The sequence below is a fragment of the Carassius auratus genome, unplaced genomic scaffold (genome assembly GCF_003368295.1).
Source record: "Carassius auratus strain Wakin unplaced genomic scaffold, ASM336829v1 scaf_tig00215934, whole genome shotgun sequence".
NCBI lineage: Eukaryota > Metazoa > Chordata > Actinopteri > Cypriniformes > Cyprinidae > Carassius > Carassius auratus.
Genome location: NW_020528315.1, coordinates 34,655 through 59,582, shown reverse-complemented (window position 1 = coordinate 59,582; position 24,928 = coordinate 34,655). Strand labels below are relative to the sequence as shown.

Sequence of the window (24,928 nt, the reverse complement as noted above, 5' to 3'; positions counted from 1 at the left end):
CAAAGAGGGACGTTAGCACTATGTTAGGGAACTGAATTTTTTAAAGACTTCACTACATGTCACCCGCACAGGCCCCGCGTCATTTTCCCATCTTTTCAATGTCACACCCTGCAATCTGCTCTCTGCTGGCTTTTTAAAAAAGTATATTAAACTAGCAACTTGTCACATTAATGCTGAATGTATGACTGATATCAACATCTATATATATATAAAATGTATTTGTGTAAGTATATCAATAATTAATGTAGAATTCTCTCTCTCTATATCTATATATATATGTATATGCATTCAGACGTGCAGCTCATTTCTACAGCAGCGTGGATCATTATTATTGGCATTTAGCATGTCATCCAGCATGACCAGGTTATAGATTACAATTCCTGCTCATCTAGGACACGTCTGTGAATTAATTCAACAGAGAGCCTGAGCAAACAGACGGTCAGAATAATGAATTTCTCTTCGGGTCGGCCGGTAAGCTGCGAGCACACACGCCCTTCTGACGGCCTTCTATTTTCCAATATTTCACGTGAAAGCGAGTGAGCTTTGATCAGCGCGCATGACGGAGAGGAAATTAATGCCATGCGCTTGTAGAGAAAAAAAAAATCAACTGCGGGTTCCTGCGGCTTACAGAGAAGTGAGCTTCACATCAAACCAGTTCAAGATAGTCATGCAATTTCTGGGTTACACAAATGATCTATTTATAAAAATAAATAACACCAATGCATATCCAATTTCTTCAAAAGGCTGTTTGAATTTTGCACAAAATAAGCTTGGTTTTTGTTTGTACTTTTGCTTTACTTAATGCACAACATCACAGCACAAAACACACTCTTTCATGCCAGGTATAAAGGAACCCTGATGTTACATCATTCCCCCTGTGCACCATTAATATTTTTCTATCGCCGTCTCTCTCTCTCTCACACACACACACACGCACACACACACGCGCACACACACACAAACAATGGACGTGAGGTTCCATCAGTTTTCTCTCTCTGACAAAAATCAGCTCATTATAAAAATCTTGCAACACAAAAAATGGTTTACATGACACATTATCTTTCATGCATCAAAAAGCAAGAACAAAAATACTATTTTTGACTTATTTATTTTAATGACCCGGGTTTATTTGATTGTCTCAGCGTTAGAGGTCTGTTACAAACATACTTCTTCCCTGATGAGACTCTGAACCACTTGGACCAGAAATGAACATGTTTTTCTTCCAATCTGTAAAAAGCCTGAGATATCATGCCCTAAACTTGGCTTTCTGAATATCTGAACCATACAAAATGAAAATCTACATGAAATATATCTACACACCTCAGTTCATTATAAAACTTTTGTAATGCAATATTAAAAAAAGGTTTCATGAGACTTGAACTTCAGCATCCATGCATAAATTGGTGTATGAATCCACTTCGTGATCTAGAATTTTTTCCACCAAGTTTAGAGGCCAGTTTAGAAAATATTTCTGCCACAATGACTCTCTGAACCACTAAGACTTGAAGGGAACACATTTTTCTACCAATCTACCAATTTATACAAAGCTAGCAATCCAAGTTCCTGAGATATCATTTGCTGAACATGGCTTCTCAATACATTTTTGCCTATTAAAAAAGGCTAGAATCTATATGATCTACAGTGTTTATGACATTTCGCCAATAAAAAAGAAAACAGCATTTGAGTTTCTGTCTATGAACATGTTCAATGACTGAGATATAAAGTGGGTCTGATGTAACATCACAGGTTTTCACATCACACCGAACACTCGCCGACAGCCATACTCACGTATTCAGCTGTGTCGTCCATTTCCCACTAACATCCCCCACCCAGGAGGACAAAGAGGGAGGGCGGTTTGAAAGAGATGAAAAAGACAGACAGAAAGAAAGAAAGAGAGGAAAGCGTAAGATGAAACAAGGTAAAAGTGCCAAGGAAATGGAAGAAAGGCAGAGTGTTTTAAAGTAGGTCAGTGTGGATTAGAGTGAAAAAAATGGTGAAGATTGAAGACGAGGCAGGAAATTGAGTGGCCGCTACTATCGGAGCACGTCATTCCTGCCGTTTTTTCTTCACCAGTTCATTAAGTAAGAGTATAAAAAGCCTGTTTTGGAATTTAATATCAGATCACATCAGCTATTCTTCTAAGAAATGCTTCAAGTCTTATGCGAAGCAAAATTAGTTTGATGTCTTCGAAAGTTTTGGGACAACTCACCTCAACGGCAAAAATGTTCACTTGAATATTTCATTGTTTTATTATTACATACATGTTTGTGTTATTTACACAGATTAAAACCAATAATAATAAAAAAAACACCTTTTGTACAGAACAGAATCGATATTATTGTATCGTGACCCAGATATAGATACAATATTAACCGATTCCCACGCAGATGACAACTGTAAATGATTCTGTCTTAAACATAAATGTGATGAATTCAAACGCTTTCGTCACGGTTTGTTCAAAGCTGTAATATTTGCAGCTATGAGAAGAATAAGGCGCATGCTATCTGTAATTTCACTGCTGTTTTCATGACAGAAGCTTGTATTATAATTTTAGGTTGCAGCCAGAGGCTCTCGCTTGCTTCTTCTTCTTTCCTTTTCTCTTTTTTTGCTGCTTGTGCTTTTAAATCAAGTCTGAATTGTGACCGCAGTGCTCAAGTGCCTCATGTTTCTGTGGAGCTCTCGGGGCGCTCAATACGGCAGACATAATCAGCTTTTGTTGACTTTATCTGTGACACTAGAGCCTTAGAGGTTAAACTTATTAGAGGTTTGACGAAACCGTGCAATTCTAATGGCTGATAAGATGTTTTGGACTGCTTGTGGAAAGCATTCTAGAGGCTATAAAAGAACTTCACAGATTAAATTATTTGTGAAAGGATTTTCATACATTTGTTGCAGTGGCCATGAGTATGTTCATTCGCATTTGCTGCAACAGTGTCCTAAAAATAGACCTTAACCAATTGTCTGCGCACCCTTGATGATGTCAGTTAAAAAGGACATATAGCAAGAAAAACCATAAACAACAACCTTTTTGTTTCAGAAACAGTGGCGTCGTTGCGTTAACATACCTGTGCATCGGCGAGCATGACGTCCTTTATGAGGGGCAGGCCGCGGGATTCACCGTTCTCCACACGGACGTAGTGCACCTGGTATCCTCGGATCTGCCCGTGCTGCTTCCCTGGCAATAGGGAGCGCCACATTACCTTGATGGCGGTGGAGTTCAGCACCTCGACCTCCACACGTCGAGGAGGGGCCCCGGGAACTGCCATGGGAAAAGATGACACGCTATGAGTTTGAGTAATGGTTGAAGTGATGACCGCATTAGCATTTTCATCATGAATGGGACATGAAAAGTCAATTAAAGCTTATGTTTCACAATCAAAACACATTGAGTAGTATCTTTAGTTTTTAATGAGCAAAATTAAAACCCACTCTTCTAGAAATGTTTCACTTTTTTTTTAACCAATTTTAGAGGTCTGTTTTAAAAAATATTTTATCCTGATAAGTCTCTGAACCAGTTGGACATGAAGGGATTCAATCTTTCTAGCCATCCACCAATTTATACATAGCTAGTAGGGGTGGAACGATACATGTATTCGTGTCAAACCATCACGGTACGGGCATCTCGGTTCGGTTGCATGAGGCCTCTCAATGAAAACAGCCAATTCACCCCCAATCCAGAAGGGGGCATTCTTAGTAATGCGATCCTGTTTGATAACAGACCGCCAGAAGAAGAACAGTGAATGCCATGAGTTGTGCACTTGAAAACAAAGCCCACTAGACAGTGACCATGTGCTGACTCTGAATGTGTCTCTCACAGACTTACAATGGAGTATACTTTAAAGGCTTGTGTGCTCAACTGTTTGTGAAATTGAGTTTTGTGCCGTGTATCCTACCTCTCTCATTCAGCACAAATCCAAATATTCCATAATATTTCCATATTTGCGATGTAACCTATCTGAATGCTAAACTATTTATTATGTAAATTATAGGCTGTGTACTTCAGTTCCAACGGTGACACAGAGGAGGGTGCGATTATGTTTGGTTCACTGTATTTTATTTTGATAAAGTACCAACTGCGCTGTCAAGTTAGCAGAGCTGGAACTGATGTGTTTTGTGTGTGTTTGTGCGTGCACTGGCACGATCACTTCAACTGCTTTCTTATACCAGCAGAGTCAACTTTAAACACTTATTGTCTTATTAATAATGCATCACTGTTTAAAGCTCTGCTTTTATTTGTGTACACTCACACTGAAAACAAAACATTGTGCTTTTGTGAAAAAAGAAAACAAATAGGATGTCACTTTCTGCCATTTGAGATTCCTTTCTGTGAACAAATTAAGCCTGTCATAAAAATGAACTGAAACTCAGCATATATAGCTACATTGTGTGTCGGCCTGTTTTTCCCCCTTGTTTACCTGAGAACTAAATCAAATATATTTCAAGAATTTATTCAAAGTATGTATACATTTAGGCCTACTGAAGATTTTATATAACAATGTAACAATATTTAGTATCTTCACATCTAGGTGGAAAATATAGTAAATTGTATTACTGTCTGTTCAAAATAAATGAAAAGAAACCGAGCATAGTAGATTGTTTTTTTTTTCTTGTTGCATCGATATTGTATTGTACCCCTGAAGAGAGGTACGTACCAAACATCTGTGTACCGTTCCACCCCCAATAGCTAGCAATCACCACACCTAAACCTGACTTTCCAGATGTTTTTAGGCATCCATGTTCTTTATGACTTACTATGCAATTACCACTCGATTATCTATATTTTTTTCACTATTTATCAAATTTAAAGGTCAGTTACACAAATATTTCAACCCTGAAGAGACTCTGAACCACATGAATTTGAAGAAAACTCATTTTTCTACCAATCTACCAATTTATGCATAACTAGAAATCATAGTTCCTGAGATATCATACTCTAAAAATTACTTTCCAGATATTTTGTGGCTTTAAAAGCATTGAAAACGTTAAAAACGACATTGAACATTTTACACACCTCAGTTCATTATAAAAATGAAACTTGAAACTTGAACTTCAATATGAATGCTTATATCTGTGCGTGTCCCTCCATTTTCGTGATAACCACTCTTTTACACACTATTTAACAAAATTAAAAATTAATTTCAACCCTGATGAGACTCTGAATCCGTTGGACTTGAAGAAAGCACATTACTTCCACCAATCCACCAATTTATACATAGCTAGCAAGCATGGTTCCAGTGATATCATATCCTTAACTAGTATCCACTTATACCCACTAGTAAACATGGCTTCCCTGACATTTATTAGCTATTAAAAACCTCAACATTGCAGGATCTACATGAAATATGTTACAGACCTCAGTTTCAGTCTCATATAAACAAAATGTTCTTTAATTACGTCTGATTCAGTAAAGACAGACTCTCTGTGTGATCTAAAAATAGTGTAATGTACCAATCCTTACTGAGCACCTTAAGAACGTTCGATACACCACTCTGTATGTCTGAAAAGAAACTTAAGCCCCTGCGTCTCAGCTAGTACATACATTCAATTATGTGAAAACCAGGCTACTGATTAAGCATCCATCTTCAGGGACATTTAATCAAGTGTAATATCACACCCCCATATACCCGAGCAACCATTTCATCCCCTTCCATTTCACTATCTTTCTTATCTGAGCACTGATCAATTTGTGAGTTTTTTACCTGCGAGCTAATGAAAATCCTTTTATACGAGGCCTTGATGTTTAATGCCTCAGGTCATTCAGTACTGCTGTAAGGAGGAGACTGATTTCTTGGATGGTCAATAAGAGACGCCATAAACTGTATATTGGGGCCTGACTATTCCGTATTAGATGCTATAACAGTACAAGTCTCCAAGGATGTGACTGTCATAACGCATCGCTACTCAAATATCTCCATGTTGTGGGTTGGTCAAACAAGATTTCCCAGCAGAGGTATTGGGGTAGCGTTCCCTCACTCCTGACCCGCCAACAGTGGTTGACCGGCCTGTCAAAACCATCTATCCTTGGGCGGCCCAAAGCGCCAATGAAAGGCTGTGCTCCGTATTGATTACTAGCTTGTATCTTGAACTATAGCGCTGTCAGTCATGGAGAAAGACTGCTGTCACCGGGGAATGTCCGACACAATTTCTTACTCTAGCTGGATTTATTTCAGTGCTCATAAACTGTCCGAGTGCTTTACAGAGAGAAGTGATGGATGAAAATGATGCTAAGTCAATGTTTCCTCTGTCACATAATGCTAGTCAATAGATCTTGTCCCGAAAAGAGTAAGCTGTCAACATGGACATATAATCAACATTTCTCTCGCCTCATCCACCATCTTGGATTTATTTTCTCTCTAAACTTGGTCAGCCACCAAACTTGGTCAGAGACCAAATAAGGTCACTGGAAAATGAATGGGGGAAATTATAAGACCAAATATGGTGGCTGTTGGAAAGTAGATACAGTCTTTTAGTGAAATAAAAAATTTACTACCTATTTCTTAGTGACTTAGCCATTTCTTAGTTAATTTTTTTCCAGTGTAGACTTGAAACTTACTTAAAAAAAGTAATTAGATTCAATCTATCAAAACAAATATTGGTATCTTATACAGTGTTGTTTGTCAATTAAATTTCTCTTCTAGCAAACTTTTAGTTATTTCAGCTAGAAAACAAGTCAAAAGACTCATTTAAATTACCATCCTCGTCTGTGCGGCACAGCAGCGGCTCGCTCTCGGGGCCCGGACCCACGCTGGTGGAGGCCGCCACGGTGACTCTGTACATGGTCCATTTCTCCAGCCGCTGCAGCTGGATCTGATTGGAGCTGGGGGACACCGCTGGCTCCTCCACGGGCTCCGTGTTGACCTCGGCCCCGGCCCCCACCACTGCGTAGCGCACTATGTACCCGGCTAGTGCCCCGTTCTGGCTCTCGGCCGGCGGAGGGAGCCAACTTACCATCAGGGTGGTGGAGCTGTAGCTGGAGCACTTAATGTCTTGAGGGGGAGCGGAGGGCTCTGCTCAGGTTTGGGAAAGGGGAAGGGGAGGGGGTGGAAAACAAAGAACGAAAAGATGGGAAAGAGAAAAAGAAAATGATAAAAGGGAAAAACCAACTGAAAAAAACAAGCAGAGACATACTGAAACATAAGAAAAAACAAACTAGGAAAACAAACACAAAGGGCAAATGCAAACAGAAGAGCTTGGTTTTGAAGGGGTCAGGGTGTTTGGTATGCATGCAGAAATATGAAGCATGAAGGTTTGGCTTGATTTCTGTGTCACAGATCTAGAAGTAACACCACATATGTTGGGCGTAAGATACAGCAGTTTAACTATGACTGGCTGTACACAAGACAAAGGTTTAGCCCATCTTTCACAGTAAATACCCTGGGCTCTCGGGATATATTTCCACCATGAGGGAAAAACAGATCACATTATTTGCATTTGAATGAAGGCCATTCATTGCAGTATTTCTTTTTTTAGGTACTTTCCCTCGCACATATCAGAAATAACAACGCCTGTGCAGTTCTAAATCAATATAAAAGTCTTGTTTGAAATGCACAGGGTCTCTGCTCACTAAATGCTTGTGCATATGAATGCGTTATACCATTTAAAGTGCCGTAACATTTATCTCCATTGTAAAATCGAGCATTAAAAGTTACTCTGTCTCGCTGATCCCTGAAGCCATAAGTAACACAAATGAATGAGTGGGAAACAGACAGACGGGGATAAAACATATTTGTGACTGAAATTCAAATGGATGAGCACCATCGTTGGAAAGCAAAACAAAATCATTCAAAACGGATTACAGGAAAATGAGGAAAACTTTCTGCAAAATAATGGCTGGAAAGAAAATGTTAGGACCCGAAATGTCAACTCAGAAGAATCATGGAAAGCCACCAAGCTTCGAACAGAAAGTAAGACCATTAAAAACGGCAAAAAACCAAAACAAAACCAAAAAACACAAAGCATTTTCCTGCACATTATACGTACCTGACATCTTCAAACACTAACTTTTAAAGACTTTCTTACCACAAGCACCTGATTCCAGGGAGGCTATGTTTCCCCAGAGTCAGTTGGGTTCGGCCCTCTCCCTCTACTGCCAAGTTCATCCAATACAAACTATTCACATTCATTTAGCCTACTCCATTGGTTTAGTTCAATAATGTAAATGTCTGGATGTTTTTTTTTAGTTTTTTTGGTCGGATGGAGAGAGCTTTCCCAGTGCTTTCATCAGTCTGCACTATTCACTCTTTACACTAGCCTGAGGGTCCACAAGATTGAGATCAGGGTGCTAGCACCTCGCTAACACCCAGCCATTCATACCCATGTTATATAACCCTCCCCAATTCAAAACATCAGCAGCCCACTTCTGCTTTTGTTTGAAAAAATGATTTACAGATTTGTCCTGCCACCAACCAGCTTTCATCGCAGGTGTCCCAGAGTTCAGTGAGTGACATTATTCAGAGCCTTGTTTATTCACCAAATGGACTTATTGGATTAAAGTTTTATTGGACTTTCACCTTCTGTTTGAAGATATATTCTGAAAATGAACTTCCTCTCTTGTAGAGTATTTGCATTTAGTTCTCATAAATCAATCTGGTTTGAGTGTGGCAAGAAAGTTTGGTATCTGAGGGTTGCAGAACTACCTGAACTACCTGAGAAAACAGAGTTGTGCCTCAACGCCAAAATTTGAAAGTCGTATTCTTAGAATTTATGACTTAATCATTCAGATCCATGCCAAATGGTAGCACTGACAATTGGGAGGTGAAAAACTCAGATTTGTTTGCATAAAAAGGTTGGAGTTAGTTTACCTAGCTTCTATCAGTGTAGACTTCAATTGATAAGACTGTGGACCTCCAAATGAAATCACTCTTCAAATTAAGAGTCAACCACTGATTTTTACTTATACAATTATTGACTTTATCCAGATTGTGGTGCTGCTTCAAATAAACCAAATGATTGGTGAAAAATAATGGTATTAGAGATTTGCTTGGCTAAAAAGCTGATTGCTGGCAACTTACTGGACTTAATCTACTTGTGGACCTCAAAGATGTTCTTGCACTAAACCCATGACTAAGATTGGTGCAGAAACCCTTGCCCCCAGTTTGTGGACCCTCTATGACCATGTTTTGAAACCTTAGCATCACTGAATAGCCATTGACTCTTTAAGCGCACTTCCCACTGGCACCCACTTGGTCGAAGCAGGAGTGTCTATCTCCACTAACCCTCGAAATTTGGACATATCCTCCAAAGAGTTGGGGGATATGGAGGGTGAGGTGAGTACTCTCTGCTGGACCACTGCAGGGGCTCATAACTGTGGGCTGACCCACAAACAGTGACCTGACTGGGCATCAACTGAACAGCACTGTACCAAAAAAGAAACAGACACGATACACTTTTCTTTTGCGCCTTCACGAGGAAGTCCAGTCTGCCACTTGGTGTGGTTCAAAACATATTATGAAGAGGTAATCCATGTATAATCTGGCTAATTAGTGTCTTGGTAACTCTTGGTGAAGACATGGTACTCTTTTCAGCTTGTGCACAGTTGTAAAGGGATGCGGACCAATTTCGCTGGTGTATATGACAGTTCTGCATCTAAAGGTCACTATACGCCTACATATATATGACTGTCAAGTTGGGCGACTTCTGAAACGTTTGGTGGCAGACTGGGCTTTCCACTGAATGGCGGTCACTTACCTCACGGGAATCCACACTGTAATGTTTGTTTATGTGTTAGGTTGTGGGGCGTTTGTGCTAAATTGCTTCTAACTGTCCAAGGTTGTCGCCTCCCTGACCTTGTTATGGGTAAATCTGCACTACTTTAGTTTAGGCTCTTGGGAAGACGTCGGCAGATGTAGTGAAACAAGTCTCCCATCTGTGTGAGACCCTGCGGGACAAAGTGGAGTCCCGTAACTCAAGCAAGAAGCCTACGGCCATCCCACCGGGATACTTACTCTCACCTTTAGTTTAATGGATTTGCTTTGGCAATGCTAAGTACTGCTGCTGCATGTCGAGCTTGTCACAGTAAATTTAACCCTGATAGCAAGAGCAAAAAAAAAAAGTAAGTGTGTCTGAGTAAAACCAAACCAAAAGGAAATAAAGTTGACTGAACTGTGTACTGAACGGAAATAAATTAAAACCAGGTGACGTCAAGCCGGAGCAGGTGAGCTTTAGTTTCATGTCAGGAGACAGAGTGAAACAGAAGAGCTAGAAAACAAAAGGGAGGTAGAAAGAGCACTGCATTGTTTCAGAACACCAACAGCAGGACAGACATACAGTGATGGAACAGAAGGGGACACACACAGCGTAAGACATGCCAGAAGTCAAAGGATGCATTAACAGAGCGCCCCCCGAGGGGAATTGGAGGAAATACATGCATTCAGTGCTCGCTCTCTCACGCCCAGGTGTTACGTTGTGTGTCAATGCAGCAGGTTCACTGCATCCCAGCACTCACTCAACCAACCCAATCCCATCCCACCCATTCTGCACCAACAAGCTGCACAGGTAGAAACAGAAGATGAGTTAAAATGGTCCACGTCTGCTGCCATGGCTTTCTGGCATCTTCCTCTCACTGTAAGTGTATCCAAGTCTGAAGAATCCAATTTAGAAAAGGAACCTCTAAGTTCCTGATTGAAAAAATGAGTCCTCCAATATCCTATTTCACTAAGAAACATGCTAGATTACAGAGGTAGAATGGTTTCTGAATGCCAGTGCATGTTGAGTTTTAACTTTAAGCTTTACACTACAACCCATAAAAGCATAGAAACTAATCTAAGCACAATTATAGTGATCATTTTGAAGGTGAACATCATTTTTCTTTTGTTTATTTTTTCTTGGAAGCTAGCTAGCATCATGTGGAATTGTAGAAATGCCATATTCACAAGTGCATTTGTTACCCATAATTAATTTATTCTGAAACTGAAAGTGTTCTGTGCCCCCCAAAAAAGTAATAATTTTAATCACTCAGAGAAATACAACTAAAATATATCTTAGCTTGGTATAAAAGACTATAAAAGACAATAAAAGTAGACGCATATTCACCCATGCCCTCAGACTTCTGGACCCTTTTGCTTGTACAAGCCGAAGACAAGTAACTGCAGTTTTTTAGCACAGGGCTCATGCCAGCTGCAAGGTTCCCCACAAGCACTGATGATTTCATGCACTGAATCATGATGCGACTCAGCGAGGATGTATTTTTGGGCCGGAGGCTTGAATAATTCAGCCAGTCTCCCAGTGTAAATGCTGACTACCTGCAGGCTCCAGTGGCCACTGACTGCGCTGTTTTCAGTAATACACAGTGAGGGACTAGATGTGGTGGAAAGCCATGGCAGACCCCAGAGTCAATAATATTTTGTGCGCTTCAGTCACATGGGAGGAAAAAAGTGCATTTGCTGTTGACACATGAAAAAGAAATACGAACACAGAAAGAAAGAAGGGAGCGCGCAGGGGAGCCGAATGGCACGCTTGCTGCAGATCAATCAACCCACATTGATTTGTTTGTTTCACATGTAGGAAATCTCTGAAGTACATAACTGTGACATACAGAGACCCAGATGAAAGAATAACCAAACAAAGAAGAAAAAGAAGTGTGTGCATGCGACACAATCCAAGGGGCGAGGAATCCATTAAACTAAACACAGGTCATTGAAAAGTTTGGGCTCTAACATTTAGACGCTTTTTAATAAAATTATATTTAAAACATCAAAGTAAGAGGGCTCGCAAATCGCACGTACAACCATTCTTACATAAACTCTGATGCGTTTGCAGTGATTTACATAAGAATGTTTTCACAACCAAATTTACACAAATTTGGTCTGTTCGCTTTTATCGTCTTATTAAAAACAAGTTCTGAACATGTCCAGAAAGACATTTTTCAAAAGCTTTGCCAAGTCATTTGGAAAAAATTCTGATCAAAGCAACATCACCTTTGCTACCTGCATGTAGAAAAACCCCTTCTGGCTTGAAGGTGATGCTGTTTTGTGATGCAATTTAGATGCGTAAACAAGCACAACACAAAGAACCACTGCCAGAAAACCCAAAGCAGAGCACCTGTCATAAACCAGGGACCAGACAATCATTTACTCTTGACATTTCCAGAGTCGATAAACAATATCCCTGGATTGGGAAACGAGGGTGAAGGTTACAGTGGCCCTTTCAAACAGTGTTGTTGTATCCCGACCCCATTGAAAGCTCAAAATAGCCATTATGTCTTGGCTTTTCTCAATCAAAATACAATATTAGACCCCCCCACCCCACCACCACCACTTCAGATTCGGGTCCTTAGGAAAGGAAATGGACTACATACTGGCTTGGGATGTCCTTTGGGATATTTCATTGGTGAAGGCCCCAATGCCTTTGTTGGAGATAGCAGCCAGAGAGAAGTAGTACTCTGTATTTGCACGCAGACCCTCCACCACATAGGAAGAGGCTGGGCCGAATGTTTTCTTTACCTGTTTGGTGGAAAATAATAATGTTACTGCTAATGACATGTGCAACAGTGGTCCTGGCAATGTTTTTGAGAAGGTCTTTTGTAAGGAGGCACCTGAGATTCCTGCCCGCCCTCTTTGTAATGTAGTTCGTAACTGATGATTCCCTCTTTCTCGAAGGCCGGTTCCCATGTTAGCTCAACGCTCGTGTCTGACACCTCACCAACCTGGAAGTTAGTCGGCTGTCCAGGGACTACAAATGGAGCCAGTGTTGTCAGTTTAATAGACAAGAAATTTTATAAACAAAGAGATTTACAACTGTAAAATTAGTGAATGTGGTTGAAAAAAAAATACTCAGTGGCAACTGAATGATTACCAGGTTCAAGTAGTGTACTTACAATTTTGTAAACCTGAAATTTACAATTGCTCATTTGATCTCGCCAACTCATAACCAATAATTAACCTCATCTTGCTGTGTTTTTGACTAAAATAAAAATGGACATGGATTCTACATTTTTTCTTTACTGCTACATCACCTAATACTAAAAATTGACATTTCCGATTGCTACATAATTATCCCACCACACACTGACAACAGATATTTGCACTCACTAAATTTAATTTGCTATTAGCTTCCTCAAATTTTAGCAACAGACATTTTTCAGTTGTTAAACTGAACTGGACAAATTCAAAAATGAAACTAAAATTAAATCAACTTCTGAGTGTTTTGGGGGCCCTACGCACCTTGCATATTTTGAGTATAGGGTGAATCGGCTCTGTTCACAAAGGACATTTTCCATTGTGAAACTCACCTTGCTATATCATTAGCCCACCAAAAACTGACAAGAGACTCTTTTTTTTTTTACTAAAATTAAAATGTATAATCGCTAAATATTAGCAACAGGCAGTTTCAAATTCGGCTTGCTTCAAATTCACCATTAGCTCAACCTTAGCTTAGCTTAGTACATTGTTAGCCCACCAAACACTGACAACAGACATTTGTCAATTGTTAAATAATAGCAGTAGACATTTTGAAAACTCACCTTCCTACACCATTAGCCCAACCAATAACAATGTACATTTCCAATTGTGAAACTTAGCTTGCTACATCATTAGCATTCAAAAAACAGTGACAACAGACATTTTACAATCACTAAGCTCATCTTGCTACATTGTTAGGCCATAAAACACACAAAAAAAAACAGACTTTACCAATCTCTAAATTCAATTTGCTTCACCCAATATTTGCAACAAACATTCTTCAGTTGCGAAACCCACCATTCTACATCTTTCAGTTACCCAACACTGAAAATAGACTCGTTAAAATTGACAAACTGTTGGCGCAATGGCCTTTTGAGATTGACTAAAAAAACAAAAAAAAACAACAAGACAAACTAACCTCCTTGAAGCACTTTAACATGAATGGGATCCGAGAAGGGTCCATCTCCTACGGACGTGAAGGCCAGCACTCTGATGGTGTAGGTCTCTGAGGCCACCAGACTTTGAATGGTGGTGATCACACTGTCCTGTACGTTGTGGATGTGCCACATGCTCATGGGCTGAGATGGATCCATTGTGTAGTAGACCCGATAACCCTTGATCTGTCCATTGGGCTCCTCAGGTTCATCCCAGCGCACCATCATGGTGTTCTGGGAGATGATACGGGCCTGGATATTGCGCGGTGGGCTGGCGGGAGCCTGCTCCCCAGTCCTGGCCTCAACAGGTTCGCTGGGCGGGCCCTGGCCAATGGTGTTGAAGGCTGACACCCGGATCTCATAATCAGTGTTTGGAGAAAGTCCACCGATGCTGTAGCGGGTGGTGGTGATGGAGTCCACGGTCTCGAACTTGCTTTCGGGAGATTTGGCGCGATACTGTATGATGTAATGGGAGACGGGCTCAGGGTTGCCACTGTCCCAGGTGATGGTGATACTGGTGGCGGTAGTTTCGGTTACGACAGGAGTACCTGGAGGTTTCGGCAAGGCTGCAAGTGGGGGATAAGAAAATACCATAGACTTAAACATTCAATACTCGGACTAAACACTATCTGAAATACTTGCTTTGGCTTAGTTTTAATTTCTTTTGACCAGAGATCCTTCGAGTGACCTTGTAGGACTCAATGAAATCTTACACTTGACAATGATCTGGGAATTAGCCTCGATGATGCCCAGGCTGCTCATGGCCACGCAGGTGTAGTTGGCCGACTCACGGACGCTGTTTAACTCTAGAACATTCCTGCCAACTGGCATCTCATCCTCCGGTGTCAGGTCCTCAGAGTTGAGCATCCACTTGACATAGGGCATGGGTGAGCCGACGGCGACGCACGTGATGTTGACACTACCGCCCGGCATGATCTCTTGGGTAGTGGGGGGCGTGATGGAGAAACGCGGGGGCACACGACGAACTGCAAAGGGCGGAGGAATGGCAACAAGAAAAAGAGAAAGAGAAAGGTAATGACACGCCGATGAAAATGAGCCTTTCTTTAGAACCTACAAGATGTTGTCTACAGAGAGAACAACATATTATTAAAAAAGAATGAGACTAAAACTTCACAAACATTTGGGTTTATACAAATTAAAATAATGATAAAGTAACTTAATTAACAAAACTTCACCAACAATATAGATTGACATTAAAGCAACAAGTTCATTGAAACAAGGTTCCATTGACCAATATTTGACCCATCACAGCACAATTAAATTTCACAAAAATCTATTATGAGTTTCTCATCTTTAAAATGAGATCTCTATGTGGCTTATAACTACAGTGAAAATGAAAAGCATGAATTACTGTTAGAAAGCAGTTTTTTTTACTATGCATAAAATAGTGTGAACAACAAAACTTTTTTTGATATTTTTTTTTTATCTGCCCATGCTAAGGAAACCTTACATATGTATGTACACATTGGTACGTACATGCACTAGTAATGTGATTCCCTCCAAGAGGGACTAAAGATGAGAAACCTTAATCAGATTTTTGTGGTTGAGAGTAGATCAATTGGACAAAGCCTTTTTAAGATCTGACACGTTTCCATTGATAGATGCAGCTGTCATTTTCACAGACATCATGCAGAAATAGGTAGAGGTCAACCAAAGAGTAAATGGGAACAAGAAAACCAGAGAGAAGAATCTGAGATAAAATGCATAGAGGAATATAACTGAAGGGTCGCTAGCATGCCCGGACAAAAGACAACTGGAGAGGAAAAAAAGAGAAATATAAGAGAAAAGAACGCGCAAAAGAGCCAGAAAGAGGAAGAAAGGGAAGGGTTGGGAAAAGGAACGAAGGGGAAACCCACTTTATTGCAGAGAAAGGCTTTTTTTATGGTCTCCAGCCAATATGACGTAATGTGACAGGATAGTATTGTCACATTGCGGTCTTGGCTAGACGTAACACAAAAGTTACAGCGGACGTTCTGGATTCAGTCAATAATTAGCTGTTGGTTCAACTCAACTAACTATCACACACATCAATAAAACAATAAAAAGAAAGAAAATGATACAGATGCTAGTCTACAATGATGACAGCTATGCACCTCAACTACCGAGATGCCAAACCTACACACGAGAGAAAAGATGAAGGATCTGTTGGGGGAAAGGGTTCGATATGAGTTATGGCAGATATGGAGTTGGCCAGGTTGTACAACAGGCTTTTTTAATAGCCTGTCTGGCTTGTTCATTCTTGGTAACCTTGCTATTTTGACACGACTCGTTACAAAGTCAAGAACAAATGGAAACATATAAGACTATAAAATTCAGAATCTGTTCCAAAACCTAGCAAGCTGCCTAGGCAGATACCTTCTAAGGCAACTTTCAACAAATATTCTAAATACCCAACTCACAACTGTTTCCGATACAGTCTGCCACAATTATTGGGTAAAGCAATACATTTTTAGTTAGACTGAAATATCTTAAATGAAATTAGTCCATAAACTTGACCTTTTGTGTGGATTTTGGGATTGACTTTTTACCACAAGGATACATGCAATTCTCATATTACTATGTTAGAAAGCAATATAAAGTTGCTTATGAAACACTGAGTGTTAGGTGTAATCTTGGTAAACTTGCAAGGTTTTGGAACAGCGCATTTATAATTAGAATACAGATGTTACTAGTAGTAGCGTTCAGGTTAAAGAAGTGCTACCTGTTACATGTAAAATTTAGTATTGCACCAAACTTTGTAGTTTGGTCCCCCAAGAATCTTCAAGGCAACTGCCTTATTGATGTCAGTGGATGTAAAATGACAATGAATTAAGAAGTAGGGTGGTGCTAGGTGTGTACTAAGATGGCGAGTGGTGAGGGGGTCATGCCTCATTTACATTTGGCAAGAGGAGAAAGGAAAGACAGAGGGACAGAAATGGGTGTTGGGGCTAGCTCAAAAAAAAAAACAACCAAACTTTAAACCAAATTTACAACCCCACAAAGACACAACGAGGACAGGAACAACAGGTAGAGATTGGGCACAAGCAGAACAAGACCTAGGCTGCAAGACAGCAGACGGGAACCAGACAGACGGGAAAGACTACATGGTGGACGTACATTTGGGACAGAGACAGAAGGGAAATAACACAGGGAGTGAGAGGTGGGAACTGGGGCAAAGAGGAGACTGTAACTCTGGGCCAACTGGTATAAAAGCATGTTGGTTTGACTTCTCACACAATGGGGCTTGAAATACACGATTAAACTCTCACCATCGCCTCGGACAACAGCAGCCAAAGAGCATAAAGTCCTGATTTTGTAAACACGATTTAAAGTTCAGTGGGTTTAAATCTAGTTTGAATGTTTAGAACATTTAGAATTGTAAAAAACTTTTGGAAAATAAATATTACTAAGAACTTTAAAATTTAGAAATACGGTTATAGTTAGTCAAGTTAACAGGCTCTACTCTAATTAAACATGAATACATTCACAGTTTCAGAGAGCCAGTGTGATCTCGGTTCTTGTCCAGTGAGTGAAAAACACATTATAACTCAATCCATTTCATAATCATGAATTAAACAAGATCAAGTTAACTTTGTTATTCATTTATACATTTATAATAATATTTAAAAGTTTTTTTAATTAAATGCATTTTATAATAAATGTATTAATTTTGTTACTGATTGTTTTTTTGTTTTGTTTAGTTAAAATAGTAATATATTTCTAGGAACTTTCCAGGTTCAATTGAAGTGAAGCTCTGTCCATAGCATTTTGAGGCATGATAACTTCTATAAAAAACATTTTTTTTTCTAATTAAATTTTTTATTTTTTATGTGTAACTGAAATGTTATCCTTTTTTCCTAAATTATTTTCTTTGGTAATCAACATCACACCACAAATGCAACAGAGCAACATTTGCACTGAACCTGGATCACTCCTCTAATTCAGGAAAAATACTTCTTAATTTGTTTAGAAAACAAAAACAACATTAAAATAAACAATGACACACTGAAACGACCCCCACCCCCATATAAATGCATATTGAACAAATGTTGTTGAAAGGGCAGCCCACATATCACAATGTGCATGCATGACAGTGATTGCAGGAATGGCGTCAACGGAATGGCACCACACTATCAACCAGGCCTACAGCTAGTCAACACATATTTGAGTCATGCAACCCTCCCCAAGTGCAACATTTTAGGGATCAACACAACTGAACTGTCGAAGTTGGTGAATTCGACACAGCACACACAGATAATAGCAATGCAAGTGTGTTTTAACAATGACAGAACACAGTGCAATGTGATAGTGACAAGACGAGCGTGATTCTTCTAGTGTGGATTAATGATGGAGAGGCCCAGATGCAATTTGTCGATGTTTAAGAATTTCCTGCACTGATTTTAGGAAAATAAATATAGTAAAATGTGGTAAAAATTTTAAATAAGCCAATATGTTAAATAAACACACATACTATATGAGTTGCGCTGACACAAATTGCGTGTGGGCCTAAAAATGGGCGATGCAACATTTGGCCATTCTTAAACCAAGTCTAAAGAGGCTAAAAACTGCAGCTTGTTTTCCTAGGGTCAAATTCAGGGAATTATTCATTCTATTGTTACATGCTCAATCTACACTTGAACATTCCAGATTCTAATCAAAAGTCAGACTGAATTGGGTCATTTTCTAAACGGAAAAACCATTTGAAAAGACCGCGAGGAGCCTGGCAACTTCAGAGTCACAGGGAACAAAGCATCACGCTCAAATAAACTGTGGCAAAGGGGGGAATCATAAGCAGGTCTAATGTTTTCAGAAGCATGTCAACATTTACGGCTGTCGCTATCAATGGATCGGCCTTTGAAATGCCATCGCATGAAGCCTTCCCGGGCTTTATCTATGTCCTGACACATGGTCCTATAGCTAAATTCCTGATGTTTGATGTTGCTCTCCGCTGTGATATTTGGAGAAATATATAACAGTCCAATTGGATGGACCTGCTCCTCATTCACTATGACCAGAAATCAAGCAGGCCGAGAACAATCTCTTTGAGGTCCAGAGACGAAATCCCATTTCAAGCCCAATGTGGAGAAAAAAACAACTCATGAGGTCTTACAACGCACAGAGAAAGACAAAATCAAAAGGCCAAAGAGTGCCTCACTCCTTATGCTTCCTGACTAGGAAGAATCTAAGGTGGACATTAGCGGCCATTTTGAGACAGTCTGTCCAGCCCCAAAATGAAGGTAGGAAGGGAAGCTGAAATAGTGCGCAGCCTTTAATGTCACCTTGAAGCTGAGATTACACCCTGTTTGATGTCCAAAACCCACAATAATACATTTCACTTGAAGGTAGCGAGGCCATTTGCATGCAAACGGCAGGGGTTCCCTGTATTAACACACACACACCTCCGCCACTGCAATGCAAAGCAGCCTCAGTTGGGTTTCGGACCAGTTCTAGTAATGAAAATTGGTGCATTTGTAAAACACTACCTCCTGATTGTCTGGTCAATGCATGAGAAGTGTTCAGCTAAATCCTCAGACTGAACTGCATTTTAGATTTTGCACCAAAACCTGTCCCTTTATGACATTTTTACCGATCAAAGTTAGCCTTCATTTCCACAAGTAGAGGGTGTGATCTAGCTTGCATTTCTATTTGAATACCAACACAGCATGCAAGGACATGCAAAACATCCCAAAGTGGTGGCAGTGGGGTTCACATGCATCTCCATGCGCATACACTGAACATACTCATAGCATTTAGCATGGCATTCGGTACAGCTCAGTTTTCCAGCATCTCAGAGTGGATCTTTGAGGTCTTGTTTCCTCGTCTTGGGGGCTAATTGCTATTAATAATGCCCTGAAAATATTCTGGGATCTTGTATCTTTAACATTTTGGCATTTTGTGGAGTTGAATGGCGGAACGGTTAAGAGCTTCATTGTCAGGCGGCAACAATGAAAGATTATCGACTTCATTGGAACAAGAAGAATCATAATTTCTGTTATTAATTTTTCACACGAAATAGAAGAGAACTAGATAAGTTAAGGCTCAGAGGGGGAATTTTGCCATACGGAGGCAATTAGCTTAAACGCCTGGGGTAGACGGCTAACAAGAAGATCTAGTCAAAAAAATACTGAGGATATTTGAAAAGAGTGGCTCGCCATTAAACGCTGTAAATAGCAAAATTGGCAAAATTTATATATATATATATTTTGTAGCACATTAGCTTTTTTTTTTACATGCAATTCTAGTGGCCAACACACTCTTTAAATTAAACATTTCCACTGGTCTCATTTTCAAGCTACAGTATGCTATCCACTAGCATTTCTTTAATGTTTAAAATGTATTTTTGTTATTGCTAGTGTGCATCTAGGGAACGGTAATATGCTCAGTCTGTTACACTATCTACATGCTAGGCAGCAGTAACAAGCTATCAGGGTAAATGGGGCACAGATATCACAGTGGGAACAGCCGGATATGAAAAATAAAGCTCTGTCAATAAATGCCAGACCCTAAGAGACAGAGTAGCGGCAAAGCGCACTTCATTATTTATAGCCTCAATTCATGTGGCGTCGCCCCCCTCCCAACAACACAGAGTCTGTAAAAACTGAATAATTCAGACAGCCATTTAGTCTCAGACATCACGAGACAGTCGGCACACGTTAGCATTAGCAAAGAGAAGTAGAGACTCTTATTCTATGCCATTATCCCTGACAGACAGACAAACGGCCATCTGAACCATCACTACACTGGGGAGAGCGATGAGCTATCCGCACAATTAGACAAACTTATCAGATTAAATGCAATCTTTCCGGCTGATTTATCATTATACAGCAAAAAAAATAATAATTGCAATGACCAAAGAATGGATAATGTAGATGTTAATATTAAGTTATATTATATTAATATAATATAAGTAGTTGCAATTTAAACTTAACATTTACATTTAAAAATGAGTTAAATTAAACTTTAAGACAATATTAAACTAATAAGATTACATTTTTGTTTTAATGGGGTAAAAAAAAGGCACAAAAAAACTATGATATTTCAATTTCATTTAAAATGTACATTTAACTTAAATTAAAAGAGTTCAATGTAAACTTGAAGATATTATTAATCCAATGATCAATTTTTTTGTTTTTGCTTAAAAAATGCCAACTGAATAAGATTTTTTTTTCCAATTTTAACTAATACAGAATTTTAATGTACACACTTTTGGCTGTCAAGTAAATTATAATTTTTTTAAAGGTAAATTTAGATATTTTCGCTTCTAAAACAAGACAAAGTTTCGGAAAATCTCCTCAAAAGTGTGTGGACGACCATAAAAATGGTAAATATTGTAGTGGTTCCTACAGCTCTGCATGCAACCAACTTGTAAAGCTAAATTACCTTAAGCCAAAAGGCCGACGGGACTTCGATATGCATATGAAACTTTGCATTAGCGAAGGATTAACATAGAGAGACTCACAAACAAAGCACCTGCTTTTTGTTCTGGTCCAATTTGGGGGTTTTAATACAGCATGTCTCAGTGATATAAAAACCACTTCAGATGTACACTGGCAACCAGGATTCGAGCGGATGATAAATCCTAATTTGATTGAGCCTGCAGACTGCGAAAGGGCAAGAGGCAGTCAGTCATCACAAGGAAATATCGCTAGCTTGTTGAGGCTCTGGAATAAAGCCTGTTTTCTGGGGGGCCACATGAAGTGCGGAGATCATTATATCTGCCAATGATCCACATGGCACAAAAACGAATTAGCAGAAGGGAATTTGCAAGCTTTCGTGTGGAAGAACGGCTTTGTAATTGAGAAGATGGCGGGAAAACTGTCTGCAGTAAGAGTTTACAAGAGACGACAGAGCACAGAAACACAAACCACATCTAACAAACCAGAAACTAGAACGCAAAGGGAGTCGAAAATGAACAAAACTAAGGGTGCACATCACAAGAACACCACAACACAGGGAATGGACTGAATAAGTAGCCAACAAAGGCTTGAATTCTCGTTTTGCGAAAAACAAAGAAAATAATAAACCTCACAAGAACACAGGAATGCAACAAAACACGACAGCCAAAGGAATTACGTCTCGAGGCATGCAAGCGCAGTTACATTCTCCCATCATGCATCAGGCTGTGGTATACTTTCAAATGCGAGATATCCATGACAGCATAAGCATTTTCTTTGGGCAAAAGCAATACTGAAGGATGCAAAAGAGAAAAGGCCCCACAATGCAAACTTAAACATAAAAAGAAAAACGAACCCGAATTAGCGGGTTAGTTAGTACTAGTTTATGCAATTAAATCAAATCTCTCAGAATTTAAAAGTTATTTATCAGCTTAATTTTAAACTCCGAATCGCCAATGATCCTTCCAATAGATCAGTCAAGGTTAAGGTTTTAATACATGTTGATTTTGCGTTTTTTAATGTGGGTTAAAAAAAGTGAAAAAAGAAAAAACACACCAACCTTCTCGAAGCTCTGAGGGATGTAAAGGGGTTGATGCAGAACACAATGACATGAGGAGAAGAGAAAAATAGGGGAAACACAGAGAGAGTAAAAAAGGCCACCTCAAGGCTTTTAGCTGCTACATTTCTCTGACTGATGTCGCCTGATTATTTATTGCGTGACACGCGACATGTCTGCCACGTTAACCTGCTTTGACCCAAACAGTTTGATTCACCCCAGTGGTTGCGTTCAGCCACTGGCGTCTATTCAAGCATGTTATAACAATGCAAAATTACAAGGTCTTTAGCCGCCTGAAGAGCTGCCACTGCGGCTTTAATTACAGAAACAAAACAAAGACACAAAAACAGAAATCAATGAAACAACCCAAAGTGCAAACCAAATCAAACCGACCATACAAATAAAACCCCACATAATTAGCATTAAAGTTAGCAGCTACAATCAAGACAACCGATTCTAAAGGCGTCGCGCTATTATGCGACATGTAAATGCAGTTTCGCTCGTATAAACGGCTGAGCGGTTTCCTCCATCGTAGCTGCTAATTTCAAGTGCCGTTAACTCTAGAACAGAAAACATTTGATTGTACCCAATGATTAAGCTTTGAAAACAAAACCAAAGGACACGGGATACTTAATGCAGTATGCGCATAATCAGTGAGACATTAGCATACCTATGTTGAATTAATTATCGCTGTGGTAATTTGAATGGATTTCAGAAATCTCCAGTCGGCCAATTACTGAAATGTCACCAGACATCAGATCAAATGCAACTGAAAAACTAAAGTCTCTTAAAGTTGTATGACTAAAATACTTCAGAACTGAGAAAAATAGTGATAATCCACTTGAGGTCGTAGTTTTACCCTGACTTTACCACGGTAATGAGGTGCTATAAGGCATAATGTGCCTAAAATACCCTTACTATGGTAATGTCACTGTAAAAGTAAGGCCTCTTGTGGTTTATTTCTTTAAACAACTGGTGGTAACTGATAAAACACACCAACAGTCAATCATTTATGATAATCACTATGCATTTATAATTTGTAAATTAATTAATAAACGGATAATTTCCCTCAAAATGATAATTCTGTCATTTACTCAACCTTATTTGTACCTCTTTAGAACACAAAAGAAGATATTTTTTTGTCCATTCAATGAAAGTAAATAAAGTCTAAAGTTGAAATCTCATCATTTGCATTCTACCGAAGGACAAAAATCAGACTGGTTTGGATTAATGGGAGTAAATGACAAATTTAATTAAAACTGTATCTGTCGTTTTGAAATGGAGCGTCTGCATCTTTTCTAGTTGGAGAACAATAATAACTATAATAATGAAAAGACAACTCTCTGACCCATTTTATAATGGCCGGTGAATAATTTATCCGGAACAAAGTTATTTGGTACACAGCGGGTAAACCCATCCCATGCACTGTCTTTTTAAATATGCATTAAATAAATAATACATGCGCAAAATGCATCTGCCAAGATTGATTAAAATCATCAACCTGGAGATTCAACTCCTCTTAAGGTTAGCATCGAGAGTCGTCTGTGCTAATGCACTGCCTTAAAACAGTCGTTCCATTATAATAATAATCACTGAACCAAGACAGGTTTAGCAATTACTTGTTAGCATGTTACATTTTGAATGTATACACTTGTGATAAGCAACATGCATATTGTTCACCTCGCAACAATTTACCTTTTTACCTTTTTGGAGGGAATAAGATTAGCATTTTGATTGGTTTATAGCATTGGCCAATCAAAATCAAGACTTACCATTATCCTCTTCAACCTAAAAAACTTGATTATACAACATACCTGTACGACCCATTGCTCCGCTCGTCAAAAGAGAAGACTGAAAACTACCCAGTAAGTATTGAAAATGAGCATATATTATATGCAATATATGTGCTTTAGTGTAAAGACTCTATTGGTTAATATACAACAGGTCATGTGACCAGTCGCGCATCTCTAATTGGTTGTTTTCGATGGTCTCCGAAGCCAGGTTGCTCCCTACCTCGCACATACAGGTTGGCAGGGGAAGAGTATCGGACGCCTTCCACATTAGACGCCACACACTCGTACTTCCCCTGGTCGGTTTCCTCGGTGTTTTCTATCTGCAGAGCACCTGGGAGGAAAAAAAACACCCCAAAGAAAGGGATGAAAGACAGAGAGAGAGGGAGAAGACAGCAAACTATTAGTGGTTGGAAAGTAACAAGGCTGTCAGAAACCATTTTATTTTTTGTATGTTTGGTGCAGCATCGTATTCCTCATAAATTGCTCAAAGGCCTTTCCCATTTGAAAGCCAACTTTGTCTTTTAACACTAACTCACTGTGTTGAATCTAAGCAGTTCCACACTCAAGGCAAGAAAAATTAAACTGATCTAAATATGTCTGAATACATCCAGTCAAACGCAAACGGAAAAGAACTAGCAGCGATGTTATGGTGTTCGCAGGAGTGCTGGATCGCATCAATCAGCGCGCCGGGAAGTATCAGAGTCTGGAGTCGAATATGATAAACCACTGTCAGTCTCAAAAGGGGGAAAGTTGGTGAGGGTCAAGAGTGAGCTGTGAGCTGAACATCCATTAGTTCATGTTGAAATGTGCTGCACAGGGCTGAAGTGTAGCACAACACTTAAATCCCATGGCA

The 24,928-nt window shown here is 39.5% G+C and overlaps 1 protein-coding gene across 21 annotated transcripts in view; it reads right to left on the bottom strand.

Moving 5' to 3' along the window:
* Window positions 1-24,654, bottom strand: part of LOC113096454 (receptor-type tyrosine-protein phosphatase S-like) — a 78,093-nt gene extending 53,439 nt beyond the window's left edge. For 4 of the 21 annotated variants that reach the window (XM_026261840.1, XM_026261842.1, XM_026261841.1 and 1 more), the window contains exons 1-9: window positions 24,296-24,654; window positions 22,286-22,297; window positions 14,545-14,817; window positions 13,816-14,397; window positions 12,533-12,669; window positions 12,296-12,440; window positions 6,693-7,007; window positions 3,066-3,259; window positions 1,789-1,815 (exon numbers count right to left, since the gene is read on the bottom strand). In XM_026261840.1, the coding sequence (XP_026117625.1) occupies window positions 1,789-1,815; window positions 3,066-3,259; window positions 6,693-7,007; window positions 12,296-12,440; window positions 12,533-12,669; window positions 13,816-14,397; window positions 14,545-14,817; window positions 22,286-22,297; window positions 24,296-24,512 (1,902 nt within the window). In that variant the 5' untranslated portion in view covers window positions 24,513-24,654. The remainder of the gene's footprint in view (window positions 1-1,788; window positions 1,816-3,065; window positions 3,260-6,692; window positions 7,008-12,295; window positions 12,441-12,532; window positions 12,670-13,815; window positions 14,398-14,544; window positions 14,818-22,285; window positions 22,298-24,295) is intronic. The other 17 variants (XM_026261850.1, XM_026261851.1, XM_026261852.1 and 14 more) reach the window with 12 other exon arrangements.
* Window positions 24,655-24,928: the final 274 nt, after the last annotated feature.